Here is a 23,800-nt window from a genome sequence, read left to right on the forward strand (position 1 = left end):
GCCAGCTAGAAGATATTTTCACAGCATCTCATCTTCACCCATCAACAGCACCACGATGCAGAACTTTGCCATCGAGGTGCCGGGTGAAGCTAATCCTTTAAACGAGCATACCTTACTCAACGTCCTAAGGTCCGCAGCATCGTCGGATCCTCAGCAAGTCCAATCCGGTGCCAAACAACTTGAACGATGGGAAAAGGTTCCTGGTTACTATAAACACCTACAAAGTGTATTCCTCGACAAATCATTACCATTCCAAGTCACATATTTGGCTATCATCCAGCTGAAAAATGGTATCGAAAAGTACTGGCGCAAGACCGCTGCAAAGTGAGTGGTGCCTTCCCATGACACGTTCATTCCACTTCTACATGCCAAGAATCTAAACTATTTTGGAAGTCATTCTCTTCTCACACATACTGATATCCTTGCAGTGCCGTATCAGCTGAAGATAAAGCGATAATCAGATCTCGCCTACTCCAAGGTGGCATCGAAGAACAAGACCACCGTTTGGCTCTCCAGAACGCCCTTGTCATTGCGAAGGTTTCTCGATTCGAATACCCACAAGATTGGTAAGTATCTTGCTGCTTACTATTATCCAATACTCATTGTACAAAGGCCAGATATCATCAGTACACTGATTGGAGCACTACGACAATCAAAAGAATCACATGCTAATCCTATTCACCTCCCCCGTACATTGCTCATCCTCCTTCATATCGTCAAGGAGCTCTCCGCTGCTCGTCTGCAGAGATCTAGAGTCGCTCTACAGGCTACTACGCCCGAGATTGTACAGGTGCTCGGGCAGATCTATCTTGAGAAAGTACAGTCCTGGCAGGAGGCTCTCAGCAGTGGCAATGGCGATCAAGACACATTGCAACAAACGATGCAATCCAGTTTGTTGGCCATTAAGACTTTGCGAAGATTGCTTGTTGCTGGTTATGAGTTCCCTAATCGAGAGTCAGACGTCCATCAGTTCTGGCAGCTTGCCTCCGCCCAAGTTGGCACTTTCATGAACATCATCTCTGCGCAAGGCGCCAGTCTTCCTGAAGAGCTCAGAGTGCCGCTCGAAAAGCACTTGCTTCAACTATCGAAAATGCACCTAGAAATGGCCAAGGCTCATCCTGCGGCCTTTGTACTCTTGCCAAACTCTCTCGATCTTGTTGGCTCATATTGGGCCCTCATCAAACAGTTTGGTGAAACTTACGGCACTACTTTGTCTCCTGGTCCGTCCAATGGGGACGATGGCGAGCAGAAGCCGTTCCAGGAGAAGGTCGCCCTCTCCGGTCTCAAGCTCGTTCGTGCCTGTATCAAGATGGTGTTCAATCCTGCCCATTCATTCAAGTACAAGCACCCGCAAGACAAGATCGAGAAGGCGGAGGCGATTGCGGCTGTCAAGGAGCAACTATTGACCAATTCTTTCGTCACCGAAGTCATGGAAGTTGTTGTGACCAAGTTCTTCGTCTTCCGACAAGGCGAATTGCAAGAATGGGAGGAAGACCCAGAAGAGTGGGAGCAGAGTTTGGAGGGTGAAAGTGAAGGATGGGAGTACAGCGTTCGACCCTGCGCCGAAAAGCTGTTCCTCGATCTCGCTCTCAACTTCAGAGACTTGTTGACTCAGCCGCTGCTTAACGTTTTCTACACCGTTGCAGGTAAGTCAATATGCGAGTTGAGACTTTTCCCAGCACACAGGTTACTGACAAATCATAGCGCCCGACAATGAAGACGTTCTGTTCAAGGATTCAGTATACACAGCAATTGGTTTGGCTGCCGCGGTCCTGCAGCAGCATCTCGACTTCGATTCGTTCCTGTCTAACACAATCGTTGTCGAAGTTCAAAAACAGAAACCTGGATTCAATATTCTGCGCCGCCGTATTGCTATTCTCCTGGGTCAATGGATCACCGTCAAAGTGTCTGCAGAGAACAGACCACTGGTCTACAAAATCTTCCAACACCTCCTCGACTCGAGTGACTCTTGCAATGATCAGGTTGTCAGAATTACTGCCGGACGACAGTTCAAGAATATAGTAGATGATTGGGAGTTCAGTCCAGAGCAGTTCCTGCCTTATGTTCAAACGACGATGTCACAGTTGCTGAGTCTAATCGGAGAGGTTGACAACATGGAAACTAAGATGGCTTTGCTCAACACGATTAGTGTTCTGGTCGAGCGATTGGAGCATCATGTGAGTCCGGCTCATATACAATAATGATTTTTGACTGACTTTCTTCAGATTTCGCCTTACGCAGAGACGATCATCAGCATCCTGCCTAACCTCTGGGAACAATCTGGTGATGTGCATCTCATGAAACAAGCAATCCTGACCATTCTCTCCCGCCTTGTCACTTCTATGAAGGCTGCTTCCGTCCCCTTCCACCATCTTGTGTTGCCTATCATCAAGGGTGCCGTTGAACCTGGATCAGATACTCAAGTCTACCTGCTCGACGATGCCTTGGACCTATGGGCGAACATACTGATCCAAACACCAGCCCCGGCGTCACCTGAACTATTACAACTGGCCCCATATCTATTCTCGATCTTTGAGCTAGGATCAGAAAACCTTCGTACAGCTCTCGACATCACCTCATCATATTTCCTACTCGCACCATCGGAGATGCTCTCTGATGAGATGCGCAAGCCTCTGATGGCATCTCTGTCTAACCTTGTGGGCTATGTCAAAGCTGATGCTAGCGGAACAGTAAACAACCTCGTCGAGCTTATAATCAGGTCAGCCGAACGCATTGGTGGCGAATCAGCTATCAACACCATCGCTGGCGATCTCATCGAGTCCGACTTCCTTCGCAAGCAACTCAGAGGTCTACATGGTAGCTGGATTGCACATTGCACCACTGGTCCGCTCGCAAAAGAGCCACCTGTCGATGGCATCGTCGAAACAGACTATTTCTCTGTACTTGCACGCCTCGCGATGGGTTCAGAGAACACATTCCTACAAGCAGTACAAGCCGCTGCTCCACCCATTCCTCTTACCGACACAACCAACCAGCCTACCCTTCACGACTCGATGAAGTGGCTACTCGAAGAATGGTTCAGCCACTTCGAAAACATTGGCGACCCATCTCGCCGCAAACTCATGTGTCTCGCTCTAACAAAACTGCTCTCTACCTCGCAGCCATTCATCCTCGGCTCTCTCCAATCGCTTATGACGCTTTGGACAGACATGGTGACTGAGATACGTGAAGATGGCGGTGCAGTCGACTCAGACACTCTAGTCTACGATAATCCTGATCAATTGAGAACCACCGAGGCCGACGTCATCGAAGCACCTGAAGATGAAAGAAGAAGAGCATTGACGTTTGCAGACCCCGTGCATAACGTGAGGACTACACAGTGGATCAAGCATTATTTGCAGCTTGCTATCCAGGCCGCAGGTGGACAGGAGGCTTTCCAGAATGAGTGGCTGGTCAACGTTGATAAAGATGTGATTGCTGCTTTTGGTGCATTGGGTATTATGTGAGTGGTCAGGGAGACAAACAAAAAGTACAACGCGTTTTTCGGGCGAAGAAAGAAGGCGCAAAGGTAGTCATAGTTTCAAAGCACGAATGAATATCGCTGTCCCAGAAGGAAAGCTCTTTCGACATGTTGCTTTCCCTTTTTGATTGATAAATGTGAATGTGTAGGAACAGCTGGGAGTTGCTTGATGCATGCCTTCCGTACGAACAATCGACTTTGCGGAAGGAGTGACCAAGAATCTGCAGATTGAAAGTCATGGTACTCATGTATAAACACGAACAAGAAACCAAAGTCGTAATCGTAACACAAGTCCCAAGATGCTACCAGCGCTATTTCAAGATCGAAGTTCTCTAGAATCTATCTCCCCGAGTTGAGCAACTCCCAAGATGATCTCAAGACGGCAAGACCTCCTTGTTGCGTTTCTACCGTACGACCTCTGCCGCGGTCGTTGACATCTGCAGTCTTAACATCTTCATTGCTTTCCGCTGTTTGTCTATCAGGGACGGGCATTGGCTGCAACCTCCCTTGCTGTGTCCATTCACTTGTTGTCAAGATGGATGCATCATTTCGGTAGTCGACTGCACGGGCAGGAAGGCTTTGTGGGTAGTCCTCAGCCGCAAATTCATACCCCCACCATGTTCCGAAAAGACCGGATCCATTCCTGGTGCTCAGAGCCGCTTCAGCATTGTGTGCAGCCCATAGTCCCACCGTTCTGCAAAAATCGCTGTGCTTGTCTTTAAGCGACTTGCTTGCTGAATGTGTTTTGCCAGGGATCTTGGCTTTCAATGGCAAAGTCTCGCAGAATTGCGTCAAGTGTTGAAAGAAAATACCCTTGAAGGTTTGAGAGTCTTGACTACAGGAGCCGCTTCGATCGCACAGCTCCTCTAGGATGCCGTGTTGACCTAGTCCAGCCCAGCTGGAGGATTTGCGAATTGGCGATTTTGGCTCTCCGGACCAGGACCAGCCGGTGGATGCCATGACATCGCGAATGAGAGTGTGGCCGTCTTGTAGGTAGCTTTCGTTTCCAGTCGCTTCCCAAAGACCTCGCAGGCCGGATAGAATGACGCCTTGATTGTAGGTGTAGACCATCTCGTTGCGATCGTCACATTTGCCTGTGCCGATGCTTCCGTTTTGGCTGTAGCCTTTGATGTGGTAGCCATCGACGTATAGGCCTTGGGCGTTAGTCATGTTACTCTTCTTGAGCCAAGAGTAGCCCTCGATTGCAGCTTTGAGATACTTTGGATCATGTGGGCGGCCCGGCATAGAGCCAAAGACCTGTGACTCAGAAGTCAAGAAAGGGAAATCGATGGAATCACCAGGAGAAGAAAGATACATGGCGACTGAGGCTGAAATGAATAGCTGATTTGTGATCGTGTTCTTGTACGGCAAAAGTCGAGGGTTCCAGATCATGCCGCCTCCACATAGATCATTGTCCCAACCTTTGGAAGCGAGGTCCCAGAATAATCGCGCTCGGTGACTGAAGCCAGGAATGAATTGTGCGCCATGCCATGAAGGCTCTGTAGTATTTCGATATCCGATGGTCTTGATGTTCTCAAGCCACTCCAGAACGGTCCACAGGATATCATCATAGGCTTCATTACGTATACTGAAAGCGTCTTCTCCGAAGTAATAAGCCGCGTTGTGAGAAAAGTACTTGTTGATTATCCTTGAGTAGCGATCATTATCTGTCTTGCTGCTTGCTCGAGCAACAGTTCCGAGTGTGGAAGAGACAGCAGTGTTTATCACTGCTGCTGTCCAATCGATAGCTGAAGGCCAGGTCCCGATCCATAGCTCAAAGTAATGTGATTGCATAACATCCAGGGCGTCTATCATATGTCGAAAGATATTTCTTCCATCTGTGAGTTTGCTTTCCAGCTCAGTATGTCCTGTGGACTCGGAATTTATTTTCAATTGGTGACTCGAGTCCACCAGATCTGGTTGCATAGTCCATGGTTGGGACCAGACACTCCCAGCACTAGATGCGAGGAGACATGCTACTAGGAGAGGTCTATGAACCATGGCACGTGCTCGCTTCGTGTGAAGCGTTGTCTGGCACTCTTTAGCGACGATTCATGGAATTGTGCATGAGGAATCAAGCTACTGATATATGTAGGGGTAACCAGATGAAGAGGAGGACGCGAACGAGGTGGCTTGGAAGGACTCGAAGGAGTCGACGGGTGTGCCAAGGCGCGGCCCTGGCCTCATGATCGACCTTAGCCCTCGTCGTGCTCTCTACTCATGACTGAAGGGTTCAGACTGGTACAACAATCAGACAATGGAGGATGACAAGCAGAAAAGAAGATTGACGAAAAGCATGCGGTCATATGGCAGTATGCATAGATTGATGATGCCAGATGTTTCCGCTATTTCGGAATTCATGGTCGCATGCTTCTACCAGGTGTGCTCGCAAGGTCAGGCATGTATAACATAAATTAGCGGGAGCTGTTTCCTATATCGAGGGTTTCGAACACCCGCTCGGTCACCATACACGCCGGAAGAAATCGACTCAGACGAATTTACCTCGCAACAACATCTCGTGTTGGACATTGTAGCGACGTGGAAAGGAAGGAAGCTGAACAGGTGAGTTGTCGGTCGACAACGGGTAAAAAGCCGCGAGCCTCGGTAAGATAGCTCCATCACATGTTGGCGCGGTGTCGCTTCTAGTAGTTATTTTGATATATACTCCTCAATACCAACGATGTCAAACCTCCAATCGTCATGACCTCTCCAGACTTTGCTGCCGCTCAGGCGCGTGTACTCGCACGACGCGCAGCTGCAGCTCGCCCAACACCACCGCCTTCTCCACCGATCCTACCACCCGCGCTGCTGAACCTGCCACCTGGTCTACGCTCAATCGCTTCCACCACCCTCTCGACTTGGACAACCTTCAGACACAATCCCCCGCAAGCATCTACTCCATACTTCCGCGTTGGTCAGGTCGACGCAGAATTGCTTGACGAGGAGCTTCTACAACTCTTGCGCGGCCAAGTAGGCGATGCCCTGAAATACTTTGGAGGTCACATTGCAGATGAATGGTCATCGGAGATCGGTGCGATTCTCCGAGCTATACTCTGGAAGCTCAGTATCTGGGACCGAGGCACGAGTTATGGTGCCAGTCTACAGGGCTTGAAATACGTCGACGCAAGAACACAACCCTCGAGTATCCACGCTGGCTCCGGTCAAGATCCCACAAAATGGCAAAAGGCCGCGTATGGTCTCATCACAGTCGGGGGCCGCTACTCATGGCAGAAGCTAGAAGATTGGCTCCTTGAGAAAGAAGGCGGCTACGAGGAGCCCACGCCGCTGGTCAAGAGATTGAGCAAGCTTACTGGATGGATTAGCATGACGCACGAAATGGCTGCTCTTGCATCCTTCTTGGTCTTCTTGTTCAATGGCAAATATAGAACACTTGCAGATCGTCTTCTTCGGCTAAGACTTGCTCCAGCATCTGCACAAACGAGCAGGGAAGTCAGCTTCGAATACTTGAATCGACAGCTAGTCTGGCACGCTTTCACCGAGTTCCTGCTCTTCTTGCTCCCTCTCGTTGGTATCAGCCGCTGGAGACGTATACTCTCAAGAGCATGGAGAAAGGTTAGAAACATGTTCAGTCAGAAGGTTGATGAAGAAGATGCCAACACAGGAGGCGAGCTTGGCTTCTTGCCAGAACGCACCTGTGCGATATGCTATCGCGATCAAAATGCTGTGGGCGGTGGGTCAGAAGCAGAAATACTCGCACAGTCAAGCAATACTGGTGGAGGTGTCATTGGAAGTGCCCAAACAGACGTCACCAATCCCTACGAGGCGATACCTTGTGGGTGCATATACTGCTTTGTCTGTCTGGCACAACGCATTGAGGCCGAAGAAGGCGAAGGTTGGACATGTTTGCGCTGTGGAGAAGTAGTAAAGGAGTGCAAACCTTGGAATGGAGATGTTGTGGAAGACATCACCGAGGAAACAACCAACACAATCCCAGCTGGTCAGCCAAAGCCTCCGAGGAGGAAGAGTGTTGGTTTCGCCGATGATGATAGGGAGCACGAGCATGAAACCACCATCGAAGAACTTGACCCGATGCCTATTGATGACCACGAGGAACAAAGTCAAGAGATGGAGGATGGGAGAACGGTAGACTCAGTCTCATGGGTGGATGGCGAGTCCGAGATGGACTTTGAAGATGAAGCCGATTACGACGAGGAGGCATTTTAGTATAATAATGTACAACTATCATGCAAGCATGATCATTCTACAGATGCCCACTGCTTCCGAGCAATCCGTGAATTGATGTCAAGCATTCACAAGCAACTTAAGCAAGCCGGGCCGAAGTGACAGTCGAAAACGTCAATCGCGACTACCCCACCATAAACACCAATACGTCACCTGCACGATATATTTTGGTCACCTCGAGCTCGCTGACTTCTGTCTGGTTCCTTACATCCAACTCATATCACTATTGAGGCTTCATACTGTTGAGCATGGCCAGCACAAGTAACGACTCGTCCTCGCAAGGACTTGATATCAAGAAGGTATGTATGCAAGCAATCAGCCATTCAGACATACCTAAGTTATGCGAAATATGAGCTGACCTTGGAATAGATCGCCGTGATCGGCAGCGGCAGCATGGGTGGTGGTATGGCCCTTCTGTTCGCTGAGAAAGGCTGTCATGTCTCACTCGAAGACCCTTCGGAGGAGGCCATGGATGGCATCATCAAACAAGCCAAAGAGGAAGGCTTCGGAGATCGTATCAGCAAACACAGCGACTACAAGTCACTGTGCGACTCTCTGGACTCGCCCAAGGTCTTTGTCTTCAGTTTGCCGCATGGCAGTGTGGGAGATGGCGTTCTTGGTGGCCTCATGCCTTACCTTGAGAAGGGAGACATCATCATTGATTGTGGTAACGAGCACTGGAAAAACACGGAGAGAAGACAGGGCAAGTGTGTTGTCAGAGGTATCAGGTACATCGGCTGTGGTGTCTCTGGAGGCTATCAAGCTGCACGTCGGTATGTTACCCTGGTCCATCTTCAGAATTTGATCTGACATAGCTCGCAGTGGCCCCTCAATGTGCCCCGGAGCCGATGATGAGTCTCTCGACCTAGTGCTTCCCTTCCTGCGCAAGGTCGCAGCAAAGGATCCCAAGGGAAGACCATGTGTCGGAAAAGCCGGTACAGGAGGTGCTGGTCACTATGTGAAGATGATCCACAACGGCATCGAGCACGGCATGATGAGCGCTATTTCGGAAGCATGGGGCATCATGAGAACTGGCCTTGGTATGTCGGAAGATGAGATTGGCGATGTCTTCGAAAAGTGGAACAACGAAGGAGAATTGGTAAGATGGCATGCACCTCATGCGATAGCTGTGTGCTGACGTCCAACAGCAAGGTACTTTCCTGGTGAAAATTGGTGCCGATATCTGCCGTACCAAGGACCCTAAGAATGGCGAACGTGTCCTGGAGACCGTGGAAGACAAGGTTGTGCAGGACGTTACTGGAGAGGAGGGTACTGGTATCTGGTCCAACGAAGAGGCTGTTGGGGAGCACATTCCTGCACCAACGCTGAGCTCAGCTCACTTCTTCCGTTTGGCTTCAGCTGACCGTGCCCAGCGTGATCGCGCCCAGAAGACATTCGGAGGAGATTTCCCAGCACAGAAACTGGATGTCAAGGACAAAGCCGAATTCCTGGAAGACTTGCGCAGAGCCACATACACAGCATGCCTGGCAGCCTACGTGCAAGGCATCAATGTCATCGACCACAAGAACAAGGAGGTCCATTGGAACATCAATTTCTCAGAAGTTCTCCAGATCTGGCGTGCTGGCTGCATCATCCAAGCCGACTACATTGCTTCTCTGCTCGAGCCCATCTTTGCTGAGTTCCGCGACAAGGACACCATGAACTTGTTGTTCGAGAAGACCATCGCCAACGATCTCAAGAAGGGTCAACCGGCACTCAAGCGTGTTGTGCTCCAGGCAGTGTCTGGCGATCATGTGGTCCCTGCCATCTCATCCTCGCTTGACTACATCAAGTACCAGACGGGCTTGGAGCTTCCAACACAATTTTATGAAGCTGAGCTTGATTACTTCGGCAAGCACATGTACGACAAGAAGGGTGAGGACCCCAAGGGTGCTCCCACCACTGGCAAGTACCACTTCGAATGGAAGAGAGCTTAAGGAAACCTGGCAAAGCTAGTAACTGAGATTCAGACGACCGAGTATGTACCCAAAAATAATGACATGACATGATATCAATGAACGCCTCCACCGTTTCGAACAGCAAGATACCCGAATGCTCGATGCAAAGATGTTTTCATTATACCTGACAAACATTGTTAGTCGTTGATCTGACTCAAAAATCAAATAGAGTGCAGAAGTAAGGGTGAAATTTCAGATTCCCGATTATAAGCAGCGACGAAGGTATATGTCGATACCAGCGTACCTTTTCCGGCTCTTCCTAAAGATGTATGGGTAATGAAGAACTCATCATTGTAGAGGTGTGTATGTGAATTGCAGAAAGCAAGAAGGTTTGTAGCAAACTTACGTTACCGACAGTCCAGATGGTCATGTCAAATTGTGAGCATGGCCATCTGGCGCGCATGCCAGCGCGTGTTGCAGAGGTTGGAGAAAAAGGTGACGGAAGAAAATTTGGGACGTAGAACGATAGGGCTGAAGGCGGTCGGGAAAGCGGTCCATGCTCGTGCCGAGCGGCGCGTCTGGTGTCAACTGGTGAGGTGTGACGATCCCGGATGCTCCTGATTATCAACCCAAGCAGAAAGTTCGAAGAAGCCACCTCTCTTATTAACGCCCGCATTCTTCGAGATATCGTGTCTTTTCTGACCTTGTTGACTCATATAGCCTGCTGCTTTGCTCTTGCTAGACGTTCTTCTTCCCTTGTTCTCAGACTTCCGCAGCCGTCATTTCTTGAAAGTGCCAACGGCCAAGAATGTGCTGATCGCCTTCGTTTGACCACTTTGGTATGCAACTTACACAGACACTCTAACATCCCTTCTTTACTAATTCTGGTAAGGATAGATATAGTACAGTACAATGCGAACTTCAGTCACCAATACCTTTTATCTAGCAGTCTTTGCACTGCTAGGCTCATCACACGCTGCCTCTTCAAATCCAGCAATTTGTCCTGTAAGCAGCCTCATCAGACATTCTGTTCCTCGAAGAAAGCCAGCTGACTCGAGTATACAGGTCGAGCCTGGTGCCACAGTATCCGATGCTTGCGCGTCATATGCCGACCTTGACAAGCTGAACATCCGCCTGAACCCCGCCTTGCATGACCTCGTGTCCCAGACCGATTTCTTCTCCTACTACCGCCTGAACCTGTATAACAAGAAGTGTCCTTTCTGGTCAGACGACGAAGGTCTCTGCGGTAACATTGCCTGCGCTGTTACGACACTCGAGAATGAGGAAGACATCCCCGAGATCTGGAGAGCTGAAGAGCTCAGTAGACTGGAGGGTCCCAAAGCACACCACCCTGGCAAGAGAGAACAAAGAGAACTAGAAAGGCCACTACAAGGAGAGCTGGGCGAGAACGTCGGCGAAAGTTGTGTTGTCGAGTACGATGATGAGTGCGACGAAAGAGACTACTGTGTGCCCGAAGACGAGAGCGCAAGTGCTAAGGGCGACTATGTCAGCTTGCTCGACAATCCGGAACGTTTCACTGGATATTCTGGCGAAGGTGCCCACCAAATCTGGGAGGCTATCTATCGCGAGAACTGTTTCTCCAGGCCGAGCTCAAGTGCACAAAGCCTGGGTGCTGGTGGGTTGGTTCCGCCTTTCGCTGGCTTCTCGGGAATGCAAGGCCAAGCTGCACAGGACCTCAAGTCTGTTATGAAAGAGCATGGTCGCCAACAAGCTTCGCAAGAAGGCAAATTTGAGGACAACATGGAATTCGACGACGAGTGTCTTGAAAAGCGCGTGTTCTACAGAGTCATCTCTGGAATGCACGCCTCCATCTCGACCCACTTGTGTCACGACTACCTCAATCAATCTACTGGCAAATGGGGTCCCAATCTGCAGTGCTACAAGCAGCGCCTTCACAACCATCCAGAGCGCATCGCTAACCTGTACTTCAACTACGCTCTCATGGCTAGAGCTGCGGGCAAGCTCAAGGATTACGTTCAGGACTACACCTTCTGTACCGGTGACCCCAAGCAGGACAAGCGTACCAAGGACATGGCCCTGAAGGTCGCCAACACCATCCCTGCTGGACCTGAGATCTTCGACGAGAGTGTCATGTTCCGCGAGAACCCACTTGGCGATACCGGCATTAGCCTCAAAGAAGACTTCCGCAACCGCTTCCGCAATGTTAGTCGCATCATGGACTGCGTTGGCTGCGATAAATGCAGGCTTTGGGGCAAGCTCCAGACTGCAGGTTATGGTACAGCTTTGAAGATCTTGTTCGAGTTTAACAACGACCAGCCTGCCCCAGCTCTTAAGAGAATCGAGTTAGTCGCCTTCTTCAACACTTTGGACAAGGTTAGCAATGCCATCAAGGCCCTCGGTAACTTCCAACACATGTTGGCCAAAGAGAAAGGAATCCCCGCTCCAGAGATTGTTGCCGAGAAGAAGCAGCAGGTGCTACAAGAAATCACCGACGATGAAGACGAGCTCGATGACGATGATGCATGGGAGGAAACAAAGCCAAAGCGAAAGCCACTCACTGAATGGGAGAAAGCCAAGGCAGAGGTCTATCTCGTCTGGCAGGTCACCAAGTTTGTCCTCAAGAGCTGGATGGAGATTCCTCAGACAATGTAAGTTCTGCTCTGTTCTTGAAGCGAAAGCGTCGCTGACCTCTTCACAGCTTCATCATCCTCATCACGGAGCTTTCTAGATTATGGCAACGTTGGCTGGGTCTTGAAATCCAACAACGCGCATGGGAGTTCCGCTTGCCCACGATTGATGAGCTATAGAAAGCATCATCAATATAAACAGGGCTACATTGTTCGTGTTTCAGCATATGCATGTCGGTTAAGAACATAGCGTTGGCGTTTAAGGAAAAGATTTGCGAAATCTCTTAGAGGAGTTCGGGATGCATAAATGTGCCGAGCAGTTGATATCACTATCAAGATAGAAGAATGTCACAAGTCGCCTATCGATACAGATCTGACGTCGAACGGTGCGTTACCGTACTTCCTTGGACGTGAATACAGCAAGTAGCAATTCGACCAAGGTCAAGGACTCGAGGATCTTGCAAAGTGCCTCTGTTTGTGGCTCGCTCGGGTCGGCCCTCGATATTGTCATCCTCCTCCTATTTGTATGCCTCGTTGCGCGTGGACAACCCCTGAAAACGTCCTTTGCACCGATAAACCTACTCAAGCCGAACACATCCAAGAGCGAAAGCTACTCGCAACGTCTTTGCAGACGCTTACAGTATATATAGTCTTATGAACTCCTGACAATTCGGTTGCACTACGCATCAGACTCGATCACGCCAGGTGCCCAGTGCTGGTAACGCAAATTCTGCACCCAGAGATAGATTTAGCAACCATGGCAGCTATCTGTTTCATGTCCTTGCACGTGGAATTATAGATTGGACTCGCCGTTTTGGGGTTGTGAGTATGACCGGATGGCCGCGTTTCATCTTGGAGCAAGCCAATATGAGATAAATGTGTCGCGTAGCGTGATGCTGATCGATGTGTACTGTACACATGTTATGTAGCGCGGCAATTCTCTGCCAGAAGACGCGCCCGTCCGCGTGGTCTTTCGCACAAGTGGATAGTAGCGCCAGTAGTACTTTGACGGTTCACCAAAGCCATGGAGGTCGTAAACGGGCACCCCCTAACAGTTGGGCGGTCGTGGTGGAGTTTTGGCAAGCATCCGGTGACGGTTAAACAACCATGGTCCACTCATGGCACGATCGCTAAAGCCACGCCTTTGCGAGTCGAGTGAAACCATGGCTTGATTAGGGTTGGCCTCGTCTAAGCGTGCCGGCAAACACAACATTGTGGAGCGCTAAAGAACGTCGAAGCGGAGAAGATAGGAGAGTTGAGCCAATCACGCAACTGTGCCTGGATACAAGCGGAATGCGTAGCGTGCGTATGAACCTTTTGTCAGTGTCTGGAACTCTGCCCTGCACGATTTTCACACTTGCAGCGCTCCCGGATCGTTGGCGCCCGCCAAAAAGTAGGTGCAGTAGGTGCATTCAAAACGAAGGAGGTGCCACCCCAAGAGAACTTCTCTTGCTCTTTTTCCAAGACACCACCTGTTTCTCCAAGTCATTCCTTGTCACCTCCGAGCGCCTACTCGTCTCAGGACGTCGTGCTTGACACATCTGGCTATCGCTTCCTCTCCTTTGGGCGACACCGTCAGAACCATTCATTCTCTTACCAAGTAACCGCAAGGACTGTGTCCCGGTTAGCCTTCATTCTTTCACAAAAGCAGCCTCGATCACTTTTCGAGACACCAACAAGCTGTGACGTTTCTGCAAGACAGGAACTTGACAAGACATTCTGATCACACGCTCTGCAGCACCCACCCAAGTGAACAAAATCTTGTGATCACATCGGTTCCACGTGTGAGACCTGCTACCAAGTGACACTTTCACTCTCACACCCGGAGCTTTCTTCTTCTTCAAAAAAGTACTTTTGGTCCTTTGACAGTCCAACCACCACTGCTATCAACAAACATGTCGCTTGTCCGTGCTTTCACCACCAGACGGGCTGCCCGCAAGAACTCTGATCTGGATCGTTCTGCCAGCCAGCGCGTCCAGCGTCCCAAGATTTCCGGTCCTATCGAGTTGATCTCGACGACAAACACTCTGGCATACGAGGCCCCTGACATCTTCGGAACCAATCCCATCGCCCACAAGGCAGGAATCCTTACAACCTCGTCCAGCTCCAACAGTCTGAGCTCGATTGAATACAGCGACTCCAGCAGTATCGGCCACCGTTCTGGAGGCACATTCACAGACGCTTCTTCCTTCGACGAGTCGCCCTTGTCTCCGGAGCCTAACCACCTCAGCTGCTACTTCAAGCCTTCCATCTACGACGAGCCTTCGCAGCACAGCCGTGACACCTCTGTCAACTCTTTCAGCCGCTCTGAAGTTGCCCCTGTCCTCCCTCAGCGCGCCCCTTCGCACAGCAAGCACGCCCACCAGTTGAGCCACAAGCGTTCAATCTCTCGTGAATTGAGCCACAAGCGTTCAATCTCGCGCAACCCTCCTTCTTTCCCCGAGGACGTTATCACCACCAGAGACTCGACCGACTTCTTCCGTGCTTCTGGCCCAGTGTCGCCGCACCCCTTCGGCAAGGAGCTCGAACAGCTCAGCGAGGTCGCCGAGGAGTTTGGCACCACCGTTCGCGATGTTGAGGCTGATGCAGACCGTGTTTTCATGGACGCCCATGGCTTGGACCATTTCACTGCAGACGACTACATGATGGAGATTGCAGACATGCTCAACGTCATTTTTGAAGAAGAACCGACGCCGTACGAGGAGGCTGGATGGATCTGATTGCCGCCCACAAATGTCAAGCAACGGTCGCAAGGCTGGTAACTTGCGGGACCATGGCATTTTCTATCCTCCCCTTTGCTGAGGGAACTCCGATACGACTCTTCACTTCTTGTCGATTTCACGTCTGACTTCTTTACTTCTTACTCTCTTTTGTTTACGTTATCATGGAAGACTGGGCCCTGATGTATTACTGGCGTTGGGATATGGATGTTTCCCCAAAAAGGGCTACGATGACACGAAATACTCGGGCAGTCTTCTTGGGAGAAGGCAATACCTTTGTCCCGTTCACTCTTTATATTCTTTATTTTATGACCAAAATTCAGGCCATACAGCACTCTGGGAAAGGTGGAACACTGTTTTGCGTAGCTAGATGTAGCAAATGCACTTCTAAGCTCGTTCTCTGACCTTCTGATTGAATCTTCTCTTGTGCTAAGTATCTGTGACATGCACTTCAAATTCCAACAAGATCGATATACCGCTATGATGCTTTCATTCCAGGACTGGTCACCAGATCAATCGAAGAGAGTGTCAATCTCGGCATCTACCTTTTGGAAGTGAACTGATTTGGACGAGCAAGTCAGTTTCTGCCCCAGGTTGTCCATCGACGGTAATTAGCATGCACGGAAATTATGCCGTGCGAGCCGACACTATTATTGCCGTCAAGTCTCCCAGAAAGCAATGATCAATTCACGTTTTGGACAGCACAGGAAGAGTTGACAAGATGTCAAGGGTAGCCAAAGGAGGGGTTTAGGCGGTCAAGGAAATCATGGCGGTCAAGAGAACAAGTGTACAGTAGAGAAGGCATAGCCGGATATGCCAGGTGGCAGCAAAGACATGGAGATGTAGTAGTGTATAGACTAGTTGAAACCCCAGGCATCAAAACAAGGCAACTAGCATGGCTTCACTAATGCCGAGAAGGATGAGCTGGAGTGCATAAAGAGCCTCATGCCGTGCAGTACACAACGTTGGCTGATCGACAGAGGTTATAGCGGTGTATCTTGTCGATTGACGATAAGCTGGAGCTGATTCAAGGCAGATAGCCGGTAGAAAGATGGAGCTTGTACGGACAATAGAAAGCACTTTCCACTTGGATAGATCGAGCTGGTGCATGGAGGCGGCAGGTTTAAGAGCGATGATCCGACGGCAAGAGCCGAGGCGGAACTAAGGGCTTTGGCTTTGCGGATTGATGAGGACCAAGCAAGAGTGGGACGGCGCAGCGTGGATAAACAACAACAACAACTTTTCTCCCACACAACTTTCCTTCCTGCCAGAGCTTCGTCTATCGTGCTGTCGCATCTCGTCATTGACCCCAAGTTCATCCATCCATCAGAATCGCTATTGCACCCAGCTCAACAGCATCCCTTTTGTTGCTGCCTGTCGCCCCCTCCAAAGCCATTGTTGCGCCAGACCTGATTGCCCCGCTCGACCGCCGTGGTTTGATACCAACACAGGCGCATCCGACAGCGCATCTCTTCCAACCCAGCTTTCACCACTGCTCGACAACCCAACTCCACACTTTTCTTTGAGAAACATTGCGAATCAGGGGCTCCACAACAGTCACCGCTTGTCTCTCACGCGACATCCATAACCGCTCTCTTCCAAAGCTCTTAATCAGCCCGCCCCTCCACCTTTCAGCTTCAACCCAATCAACCCTTCACAATGGTCAACATGGACATCGACGCCACACGCCGCAACAAGAAGCCGCGTCCTCTGAGTGAGTCTGAGCGCGAGCGTTTGGACGAGTTCATCGAGAGCATCCACTACTCTTCAAGGTGAGTAGATCTTTCATCCACTTTATCGCCAAAGCTAATGTGTGCAGATACTCCGATGATCACTTCGAGTACAGACACGTGCAGCTGCCCAAGCAGATGCTGAAGGCGATACCAAAGGAATACTTTGACGGTTCGCGAGGCACTCTCAAGCTGCTATGGGAGGACGAGTGGAGAGCATTGGGCATTACCCAGGTATGTGGCTAGGTCTAATCACAACACAGAAACCAGAAACTGATCTTGCTTGCAGAGTCTTGGATGGGAGCACTACGAGGTCCATGAGCCTGAACCGCACATTCTGCTCTTCAAGTGAGTTTTACCCTCTTACACACAGCAGGAGCCAACGAGCTGACAACAACTCAGGCGCCCCATCAACTACCAACCCCCAGTGCACTAGGAGCCACTGCCAACGATGAAGACGACGGTGATGACATGACCTCCATGATGCTCGACTGCTATTAGACCTTGTTCCCCTTCGAATCTCTGATCGAATCGCAACTCAAGCCACGACTTTGTCAGAGCGATCCACGTACTCAGCCACCCTGTAACAGGCACAGAGCACAGCTGGGGCTTGAAACACAGATCCAAAAATATAAAATACAGCTTTTCCTTGTACCAACCCTTCCAGATTCGAGCACCAGACACTGGGGCCAAGCAAAAACACAGTCTCACACATCAATCGTCGCCGAACAACACACATACTTCCTTATGGCTTTGTCTCAGTCAGGAAGCTTTGCTTTGCTATTTTCTGATCATTGATGACCACGCAACTTGGTGTTCCGAGCGAGGGACGATGGGTATTTGCTTTTCTTCCGAGCTTATGGTTTCATTTGCACACTGCATGGCGTTTTCTAAGTTTTCTTCTCTTTTGCTTTGGTACAAGGGCGTTGCATTTGTTGGGTTTTGTTTCTTTGCAAGCCTACTTTCCAGGCCTTGCAAGGATACTCGGCGAGCAGGGAGCAAAGATGATTTTCAGCGCCTGGACAAACTTTGCTTCTTTTCCTTTTTCTTCTACCTTGTACAGATGGGGCTTTCCAAAAACGAGTATTGTATCTAGCTTGAGGAGAGAGATGGCAATGAAAATGAAAACATGTCAAACTAGAATGCTCCTCGCAGTTTGTGACATGTAAGGCTAGGAAGAAGTCATTCATCCATTGATATTCAGACACCAAGGTTTGTTGGCCTGGTCAAGATAGCGGAATTGTAAGATGGTCTAGAGAGCACAATTACTCTAGCTCTCTAGATGGATACCGAGGGTAGCATTTAAACTTCTATATACCTCGGCCTTGACGATTAAAACACTGTCTAATTAAGGTTCTGCTGCCGGCTTTCCACCCTATATCATTTTGAGACGGACGAACCCACCGTACAGTAGGGACCTAAGATAGAGGTTGTACGATACCCTACTAGTCTCTCACGCCTTGAGGTTACAAGAACTGAACTTGGGAAGAGTAGGAGCATTCCATGACCTACTCAACTAAACACGCCGCCCTTGGTTCTAGAGTTCGGGTGCTCGTTTCTGATCGGCAGAGCTGTGACGGTCTGACCTATGCGGACCTTGACAGCGTCGAAAGATACAACCATGTTCTCGCAAAGCTCCTTGAGAATAGATTCCACAGCTGGTTGCATCTTGAGGTTGTCGTCTTCCAGGTTTCGGTCCGGCGAGGGTAAAGACCAACCAATGCTAATGTGGAAGTATGGCGAGAAGTCGCTGCTTCCTGCTTGACGCTTAAGTTTGGTGTAGAGTTGAGGTTGGTTGAAGTCCTGGGCGACCTTGTTGCAGGCTCTGAGCAGTTGGTTTAGTAGGGTTAAGGCACTCGTGTCTTGGCCTTGGTCGGCATCTTGGACGCGGAGGACTAGAAAGTATCGACTGCTATCGTCATTGCCATGCCATGAGAGTGAGGCAGGTCGTACTGCAATTGGATGTCGCAGTGAGCGAACGATCGGAGTTACGGCTTCTGTGATGGTCTCCAGGAAAGCGTCTTTATTTCCGGTACGCAATACTAGCGGAGCACTTAGAGAGATGTGTAGAGGCAAGGATACTTGTAGTGGAGTTTGCAGCAGAGAGTGCACATTTGACGACTCTGGCAAGGCTTTGAGCAAATTGTTAAGTTTGTCGTGTTCAGCAGGTGATGGCAGCCCTGCGAAGGCTGTGTAAGTCGGGCTGTGTGTTTTATTCAATCATTGCAAAGCCTCAACATACATTCGAGATAGACATGGGTGGGCCAATTCCCTTGAACATGCTTGACGACGCGTTTGCGGCCGTGGTGCAGAGAAGGATCGTCGGTGTTGCTGACGCGGACGCTGGACGAGTATAAATTTAAAAACGACGCTGGCAGTGGTGGGAGGTCGTCTTGCTTATGGTCATGGTGCTTCTTGGGGCGCTTGGCTACAGGCTCGTCGATGTCGTCTTCAGAATCTGAATAGGCGACTAGTGTCATTGGATTCGGTGCCAATAGCACTATCGACGGATCAATAGATGACCGAGGGGGTGGAAGTGGGCGGATGTCGAGGGTCCGGGGAAAAGAAGCTAATGACATCTGTTGAGCGTGCGCGGCATGACGTACCTTCCCAAAAAGTGTGTGATGCGAACAACGACGAAAGAGCCGATGAAGGAAGTGCGGCCCAAGGAGGATCATGCTTATTTTAAAAAACTGCTGTACCTGCGCGTTCCTGCCGACCTTCCCTTCCTTTCATCTTGCTTCTTGCATCTAGTGCGACAATCGATCTGAACTACATCGAATCTCAAACTGAATCATGTCAAGTGTCAGCGCCAAAGAGGTGAGATCCGAGCTTTCTCTTCGTATCACTCTGAACCCCACTCACATTTTACCTACAGGCTCAGGCCTATCTCATTGACCCTCTCAATGCCCCGGAGCCTTCTCAGGAGACTGGTCCGGGTTCGCACTTCTACCCTCCCGGAACCACCATGACTGCCTCTCCCACAGCAACATCGCCTACTATGTCGTCTCCCTCGTCGTCCAAGAATCCTTTCCGCGACTCGATGGGCGGAAAAGGCCCTCAGACACATGTCCGTCAAACTAGCAGAAGTTCAACCGGCAGCAATTCGAAGTTCCCCGATTTCCACGAGGTCCCTGCTTCTCCCCACCGTCGCAACTTCAGTGGTGACCACTCTTCTTCCCACCGCCGCAACTTCAGCGGTGACCATCTCATGGACGAGTCGTTGGGCAACCGCCCTCGTAGAACCAGCTCGCTTAGTCAACGCTACCCTGGTGACACATCAAACCAGCCTCTGAACATGCTTAGAAAGGATAGCAAGAAGGCCTACCGCTCTCCTCACCTCAACAAGCGTCACATCCCTGGTGCCGACACAATCGACCGTCTCGACCCTACTCCCAGCAAGATTCCCTACCACCACGAAGGTCCCTATGATGCCGCTCTATTGGCTCGTAACACCAGCTACAACAGCAGCCCCATCGCTGCCTTGGAGGACTCTAACAGAGAAGCACTCAAGGCCACCCCTGCCGAGAAGATTAAGGATTCTCTCGAGAAGCACATGCCCCTTGATGGCGTTGCTGTTGTTCCTCCTGGTCAACGTGACCAGCTTGGTCGTGTCTACAACTACGAGGAAGGAACTGATATGATGCGTGAGGCCAACCCTGAGGGTGGTGCTTACAAGCGCTGGCCCGGAGAGGTGAGTTTCCTCTACATCATTGCATTCCGATTAACATGCTGACAATTTCTCAGGAATATAGTAAAGACGATCTCAAGGGCAAGGGCGAACCAGCATTCTCCCTCGACCGTGCGCTCAAGGCTCACACCATTCACGAGCGTGACTTTGATGGCCAGCGTGGCATTGAGCTATCAGACCGTCCGCTTATGAGCGACTATGACAAGATGAAGGACAACAAGAAGCTTGACGACCGTGATCCTGTCGAGATTGCCGGCGGAGAATCACAATACGCAAATCTCACAATGGCTGCCGACACTGATGCTCACACCATGAACCGAACAAGCAGCTTGCGCAGAGCAGGCGAAGGGCTCAAGAAGAGACTGAGCTTGAGAAAGAGACACCAGGATGATTAAGCCTTTCATGTCTCTCCGACTTTTCTTTCTTATTTCTCTTACATATTCACTTGCAGCGATAGATTGTACATCATCAGGATGATGAAGGATGATTGGCATAGGACAGGCCTAGATGGCCCTTAATAGATTGTACGATACGACAGGATGACAGGTTGCCAGGATTGTATGAATAATATATTACATTATGACATCTGCATAATCCAACGAAGCATTTTGATACTATCCCCCAAGTGGTTGAAACAGCCAATCTTCAAAGTTTGTTCAGGAGATTGGCCAGATCTTCCGATCCTTACCTTTAGCAGTCGTTCATGTCGTCGAACCTTGTTTGTCTGCTTTGAGGGTTGAGTTCCAAGTGGGCGTATGAGCGGTCGGGATCCCCTGGCGTTCGGCGAAGCTTCCCAAGACATTGCGGATCAAATTGCAAGATACATCATAGCTGCGCCCGCCAACGAGCCCAAGCCTCGAGATAGATATCATACTCATGCATGAATCTGGAGAGCTCATCTAAGGTACTCTGAGTTCCACTCAAATGGTGGAATGGTGGCCAATGTCGCTGGAGTATGCTACAGTGGGTAGTTGAGGGTATGACCCTGTCATGATTGCTTCACGACCACAGAGGTGATGTATCTCGAATGTCATTACAAGTACCTTTGTAGACGAAAAGAGCAGCTCGTAAAAGACGGGACAGAATAGACTGGTCATGATATTTATAAAGATACGCTTTTTCTTTCCAAAAACACATTACTCCGACATGCTCTCCCAACCGCGCTCATCAGCACCAGCCTCATCCTCGTTCTCCTCGTCCTCATCGCTGTCACTCTCCTCTTCATCGTTGGCAACAGCGACGAGTCTCTCCTTGACCTCTGTGGCGTCAATGCCCTTGACACGGCCAGCAAAGGCTTCACGGACGGCTCTGTTGGTGCTGGTATCCCAGACCTGGACAGCACCCTTTGATCCCGCAACTGAAAGACGGAAAGCGACTGCCTCGTCAGGAGCAAAGTTTGCAGAGAATACACGACCGACACCGAGGTCGCGTGAGACGACCATGGAAGGTTGGTTGGTGGTTTGATCAATGTTCCAGAGTTTGACTGTGCGGTCGGTGGATGCGGTGGCAATGAAACCAGGGACAGTGGGGTTGAGGGCGAAGGACGAAAGGGAAGCTTCGTGGGCTTGCAGGCGCCAGATGGCTTGTGTCTTTTCGGGGGATGAGGGTGGGTTGCGAGCGTCAAAGGCGTACAGGATACCGCTTTCTGTCGAGACGTAGAAGACGTGCTCGTTGTGAGGGTCCCAGCGGACTTGCTCGACGTCCGAGTCGACGCCCCAGCGCTTGGGCTTAGTGCCTTCTGCGGCACGCAGGTCGGCGACACAGACAGTACGGTCGTAGGAGCCGGTTAGGAGGACGGTGGAGTGGGCTTCGAAGGGGTGGAAGTGGAGGGCGCAGACTTTGTCGGTGTGGAAGTCGTTGTAGGACTTTGCGCATTGTTGTGTGCTGAGGTCCCAGAGCTTGACGGTGCAATCGGCCGAGGCCGAGGCCAGCAAGTTGCGGTGGAAGCGGTTGGCTGACAGGGCGAGGACCGAATCGATGTGGTATTTGTCGTTGATCTGCTTGCTCTTTCTCTTCTTCTTTTTCTTGGAGCCGGGCATGGTGGGTCCTGCTGAGATCTCTGCGGTGCCCTGACCGAGGACGGCATTGGGATACATGCAGTCGACAGTGTCAAGATCCCAAATCTCGATATCCGGGTCCATGGTACCAACGGCGACGAAGTTTGCCTTTTGACCCTCAGGCACGGGCTCACCAGGCTTGGAGATGGGCATGTTGAGCCATTCGACGGCCAGCGGAATGGCGGGCAGCATGATATCGTGGTGAACGTACAGGTTGTCGGCATCGTCCTCGTAGACGTAGCACTCGAGATGGGCGACCTCGTCTTCGATGCGGGCGGCCAGCAGCATGTTGTCGGTGGGCAAGATCTGCATCTCCTCGCGCTCCTCGTCGTCTGACTCCTCGCCTTCCTTGAGTGTGATGTATGGGTCTTCGGCGTTGGAGCCGTGGTATGCCAGGTTGCGTACGTTTCCGAACATGCTCAGAGAGCCATTGTTTTCTCCGTTTTCGTTCTCCTCAGCATCGTCGTTGTCGTAGTTTTCAAGGTCGTACTCCTTCAAGTCGTCATCCTGGAGATCGATATCTTGCGTCGCAGCACCGGTCGCATGCATCTCGTCGTCCTCGTCATCATCATCACTCTCATCCTTCTTAGGGACCTTCTCTCCAGTCAACTCTGCTTGGGCTTCAGCGAGATCATCCTTTGCGTCGTCGAGTTCCAGCTTGGCGAGTTTGGAGATGCGCTCAAATTCCTCCTCGTCAAACTGGTACTTTGTCGGGAAGGGCGCCGCGTAGCCTCGCGGCACCCACGTTGTTGCTGTGATCATAGACATGTTGTGTGCGTTATGTCCGAATGGTCAGGGAAAAAAATCCACCTTGCTCAGGCTGGAAACTTTGATAATTTTCGAGACGCGAACAATGCGGGGAAGGCGGCGCCGGAAGTGCCAAGGCCATCGCCGCAAGATGATACAGAACGTCAACAAGGCACATGCTTTTGGTGCCCTTTTGGAAGTGACTCTTGAATATAAAGGACAAGTAGTGATTATATAGCCCTGAGATTGCTTTCTCCAATCGTTTTTGATAGACACAGATCTATGAATCTGAATAGTAACTGTTTACGTGCTCACATGAGCCAAAGCCACCTGCAAACGTTCTCTATGATATAGCGCTTCTGTTCGGTAGTCATTTATGCCATCGCGTCACAAGCGTCTCGTTCTTTTGTCTTGAACTCCAGATCAAGCATATCTCGCAACTCGACAAATGTCTTCATTCAAACGACGCAAGCTAGACAACGACGGCGATGCCGAAGACAATGGCCACTTCGCTATAAGACCCTCAAAACACAACTCTTCTCACCGAGATGGCCCACGCCATGCACAGTCGCAAGGCGCAAAGCCGCGCCAGCAAGAGTTCGATGGCCCTGAACCTGGTGTCGATGCTCAAGACCAAACTGCCCTGGATCGCGACTGGTACCTA

General features: G+C 50.5%; 10 protein-coding genes across 10 annotated transcripts; 7 read left to right on the forward strand and 3 right to left on the reverse strand.

Moving 5' to 3' along the window:
• Window positions 1-55: 55 nt before the first annotated feature.
• Window positions 56-3,467, forward strand: M437DRAFT_37833 (ARM repeat-containing protein; the record flags this gene model as incomplete). Its single annotated transcript, XM_041019722.1, has 5 exons — window positions 56-324; window positions 429-566; window positions 613-1,646; window positions 1,705-2,177; window positions 2,226-3,467. 5 exons carry the CDS (start codon window positions 56-58, stop codon window positions 3,465-3,467), a joined length of 3,156 nt encoding a protein of 1,051 aa, XP_040884181.1.
• A 353-nt stretch (window positions 3,468-3,820) lies between these two features.
• On the reverse strand, window positions 3,821-5,407 carry M437DRAFT_37524 (Six-hairpin glycosidase; the record flags this gene model as incomplete). Its single annotated transcript, XM_041019646.1, has 1 exon — window positions 3,821-5,407. One exon carries the CDS (start codon window positions 5,405-5,407, stop codon window positions 3,821-3,823), a length of 1,587 nt encoding a protein of 528 aa, XP_040884182.1.
• Window positions 5,408-6,181: 774 nt separating this feature from the next.
• Window positions 6,182-7,651, forward strand: M437DRAFT_10512 (uncharacterized protein; the record flags this gene model as incomplete). Its single annotated transcript, XM_041018572.1, has 1 exon — window positions 6,182-7,651. A coding segment is annotated over one exon (1,470 nt), but the record flags the coding sequence as incomplete, so codon positions are not given.
• A 281-nt stretch (window positions 7,652-7,932) lies between these two features.
• On the forward strand, window positions 7,933-9,621 carry M437DRAFT_36612 (6PGD-domain-containing protein; the record flags this gene model as incomplete). Its single annotated transcript, XM_041019481.1, has 4 exons — window positions 7,933-7,983; window positions 8,054-8,457; window positions 8,507-8,783; window positions 8,833-9,621. The coding sequence occupies 4 exons, from the start codon at window positions 7,933-7,935 to the stop codon at window positions 9,619-9,621; spliced, it is 1,521 nt and encodes a 506-aa protein (XP_040884184.1).
• An 873-nt stretch (window positions 9,622-10,494) lies between these two features.
• M437DRAFT_35976 (endoplasmic oxidoreductin) lies at window positions 10,495-12,371 on the forward strand (the record flags this gene model as incomplete). The annotated part of the gene is made up of 3 exons (XM_041019356.1): window positions 10,495-12,015; window positions 12,133-12,212; window positions 12,263-12,371. The coding sequence occupies 3 exons, from the start codon at window positions 10,495-10,497 to the stop codon at window positions 12,369-12,371; spliced, it is 1,710 nt and encodes a 569-aa protein (XP_040884185.1).
• A 1,715-nt stretch (window positions 12,372-14,086) lies between these two features.
• On the forward strand, window positions 14,087-14,911 carry M437DRAFT_70990 (uncharacterized protein; the record flags this gene model as incomplete). The annotated part of the gene is made up of 1 exon (XM_041025602.1): window positions 14,087-14,911. One exon carries the CDS (start codon window positions 14,087-14,089, stop codon window positions 14,909-14,911), a length of 825 nt encoding a protein of 274 aa, XP_040884186.1.
• A 1,668-nt stretch (window positions 14,912-16,579) lies between these two features.
• Window positions 16,580-17,077, forward strand: M437DRAFT_70991 (cyclin-dependent kinase regulatory subunit; the record flags this gene model as incomplete). Its single annotated transcript, XM_041025603.1, has 4 exons — window positions 16,580-16,683; window positions 16,731-16,875; window positions 16,931-16,989; window positions 17,044-17,077. 4 exons carry the CDS (start codon window positions 16,580-16,582, stop codon window positions 17,075-17,077), a joined length of 342 nt encoding a protein of 113 aa, XP_040884187.1.
• Window positions 17,078-18,201: 1,124 nt separating this feature from the next.
• Window positions 18,202-19,121, reverse strand: M437DRAFT_13568 (uncharacterized protein; the record flags this gene model as incomplete). Its single annotated transcript, XM_041018717.1, has 2 exons — window positions 18,202-18,821; window positions 18,884-19,121. Coding segments are annotated over 2 exons (858 nt in total), but the record flags the coding sequence as incomplete, so codon positions are not given.
• A 316-nt stretch (window positions 19,122-19,437) lies between these two features.
• Window positions 19,438-20,727, forward strand: M437DRAFT_61597 (uncharacterized protein; the record flags this gene model as incomplete). The annotated part of the gene is made up of 3 exons (XM_041023959.1): window positions 19,438-19,461; window positions 19,520-20,335; window positions 20,389-20,727. 3 exons carry the CDS (start codon window positions 19,438-19,440, stop codon window positions 20,725-20,727), a joined length of 1,179 nt encoding a protein of 392 aa, XP_040884189.1.
• Window positions 20,728-21,468: 741 nt separating this feature from the next.
• M437DRAFT_79824 (rRNA processing protein Pwp1) lies at window positions 21,469-23,157 on the reverse strand (the record flags this gene model as incomplete). Its single annotated transcript, XM_041027249.1, has 1 exon — window positions 21,469-23,157. The coding sequence occupies one exon, from the start codon at window positions 23,155-23,157 to the stop codon at window positions 21,469-21,471; it is 1,689 nt and encodes a 562-aa protein (XP_040884190.1).
• Window positions 23,158-23,800: the final 643 nt, after the last annotated feature.

Source organism: Aureobasidium melanogenum (genome assembly GCF_000721775.1).
Source record: "Aureobasidium melanogenum CBS 110374 unplaced genomic scaffold scaffold_1, whole genome shotgun sequence".
Lineage (NCBI taxonomy): Eukaryota > Fungi > Ascomycota > Dothideomycetes > Dothideales > Saccotheciaceae > Aureobasidium > Aureobasidium melanogenum.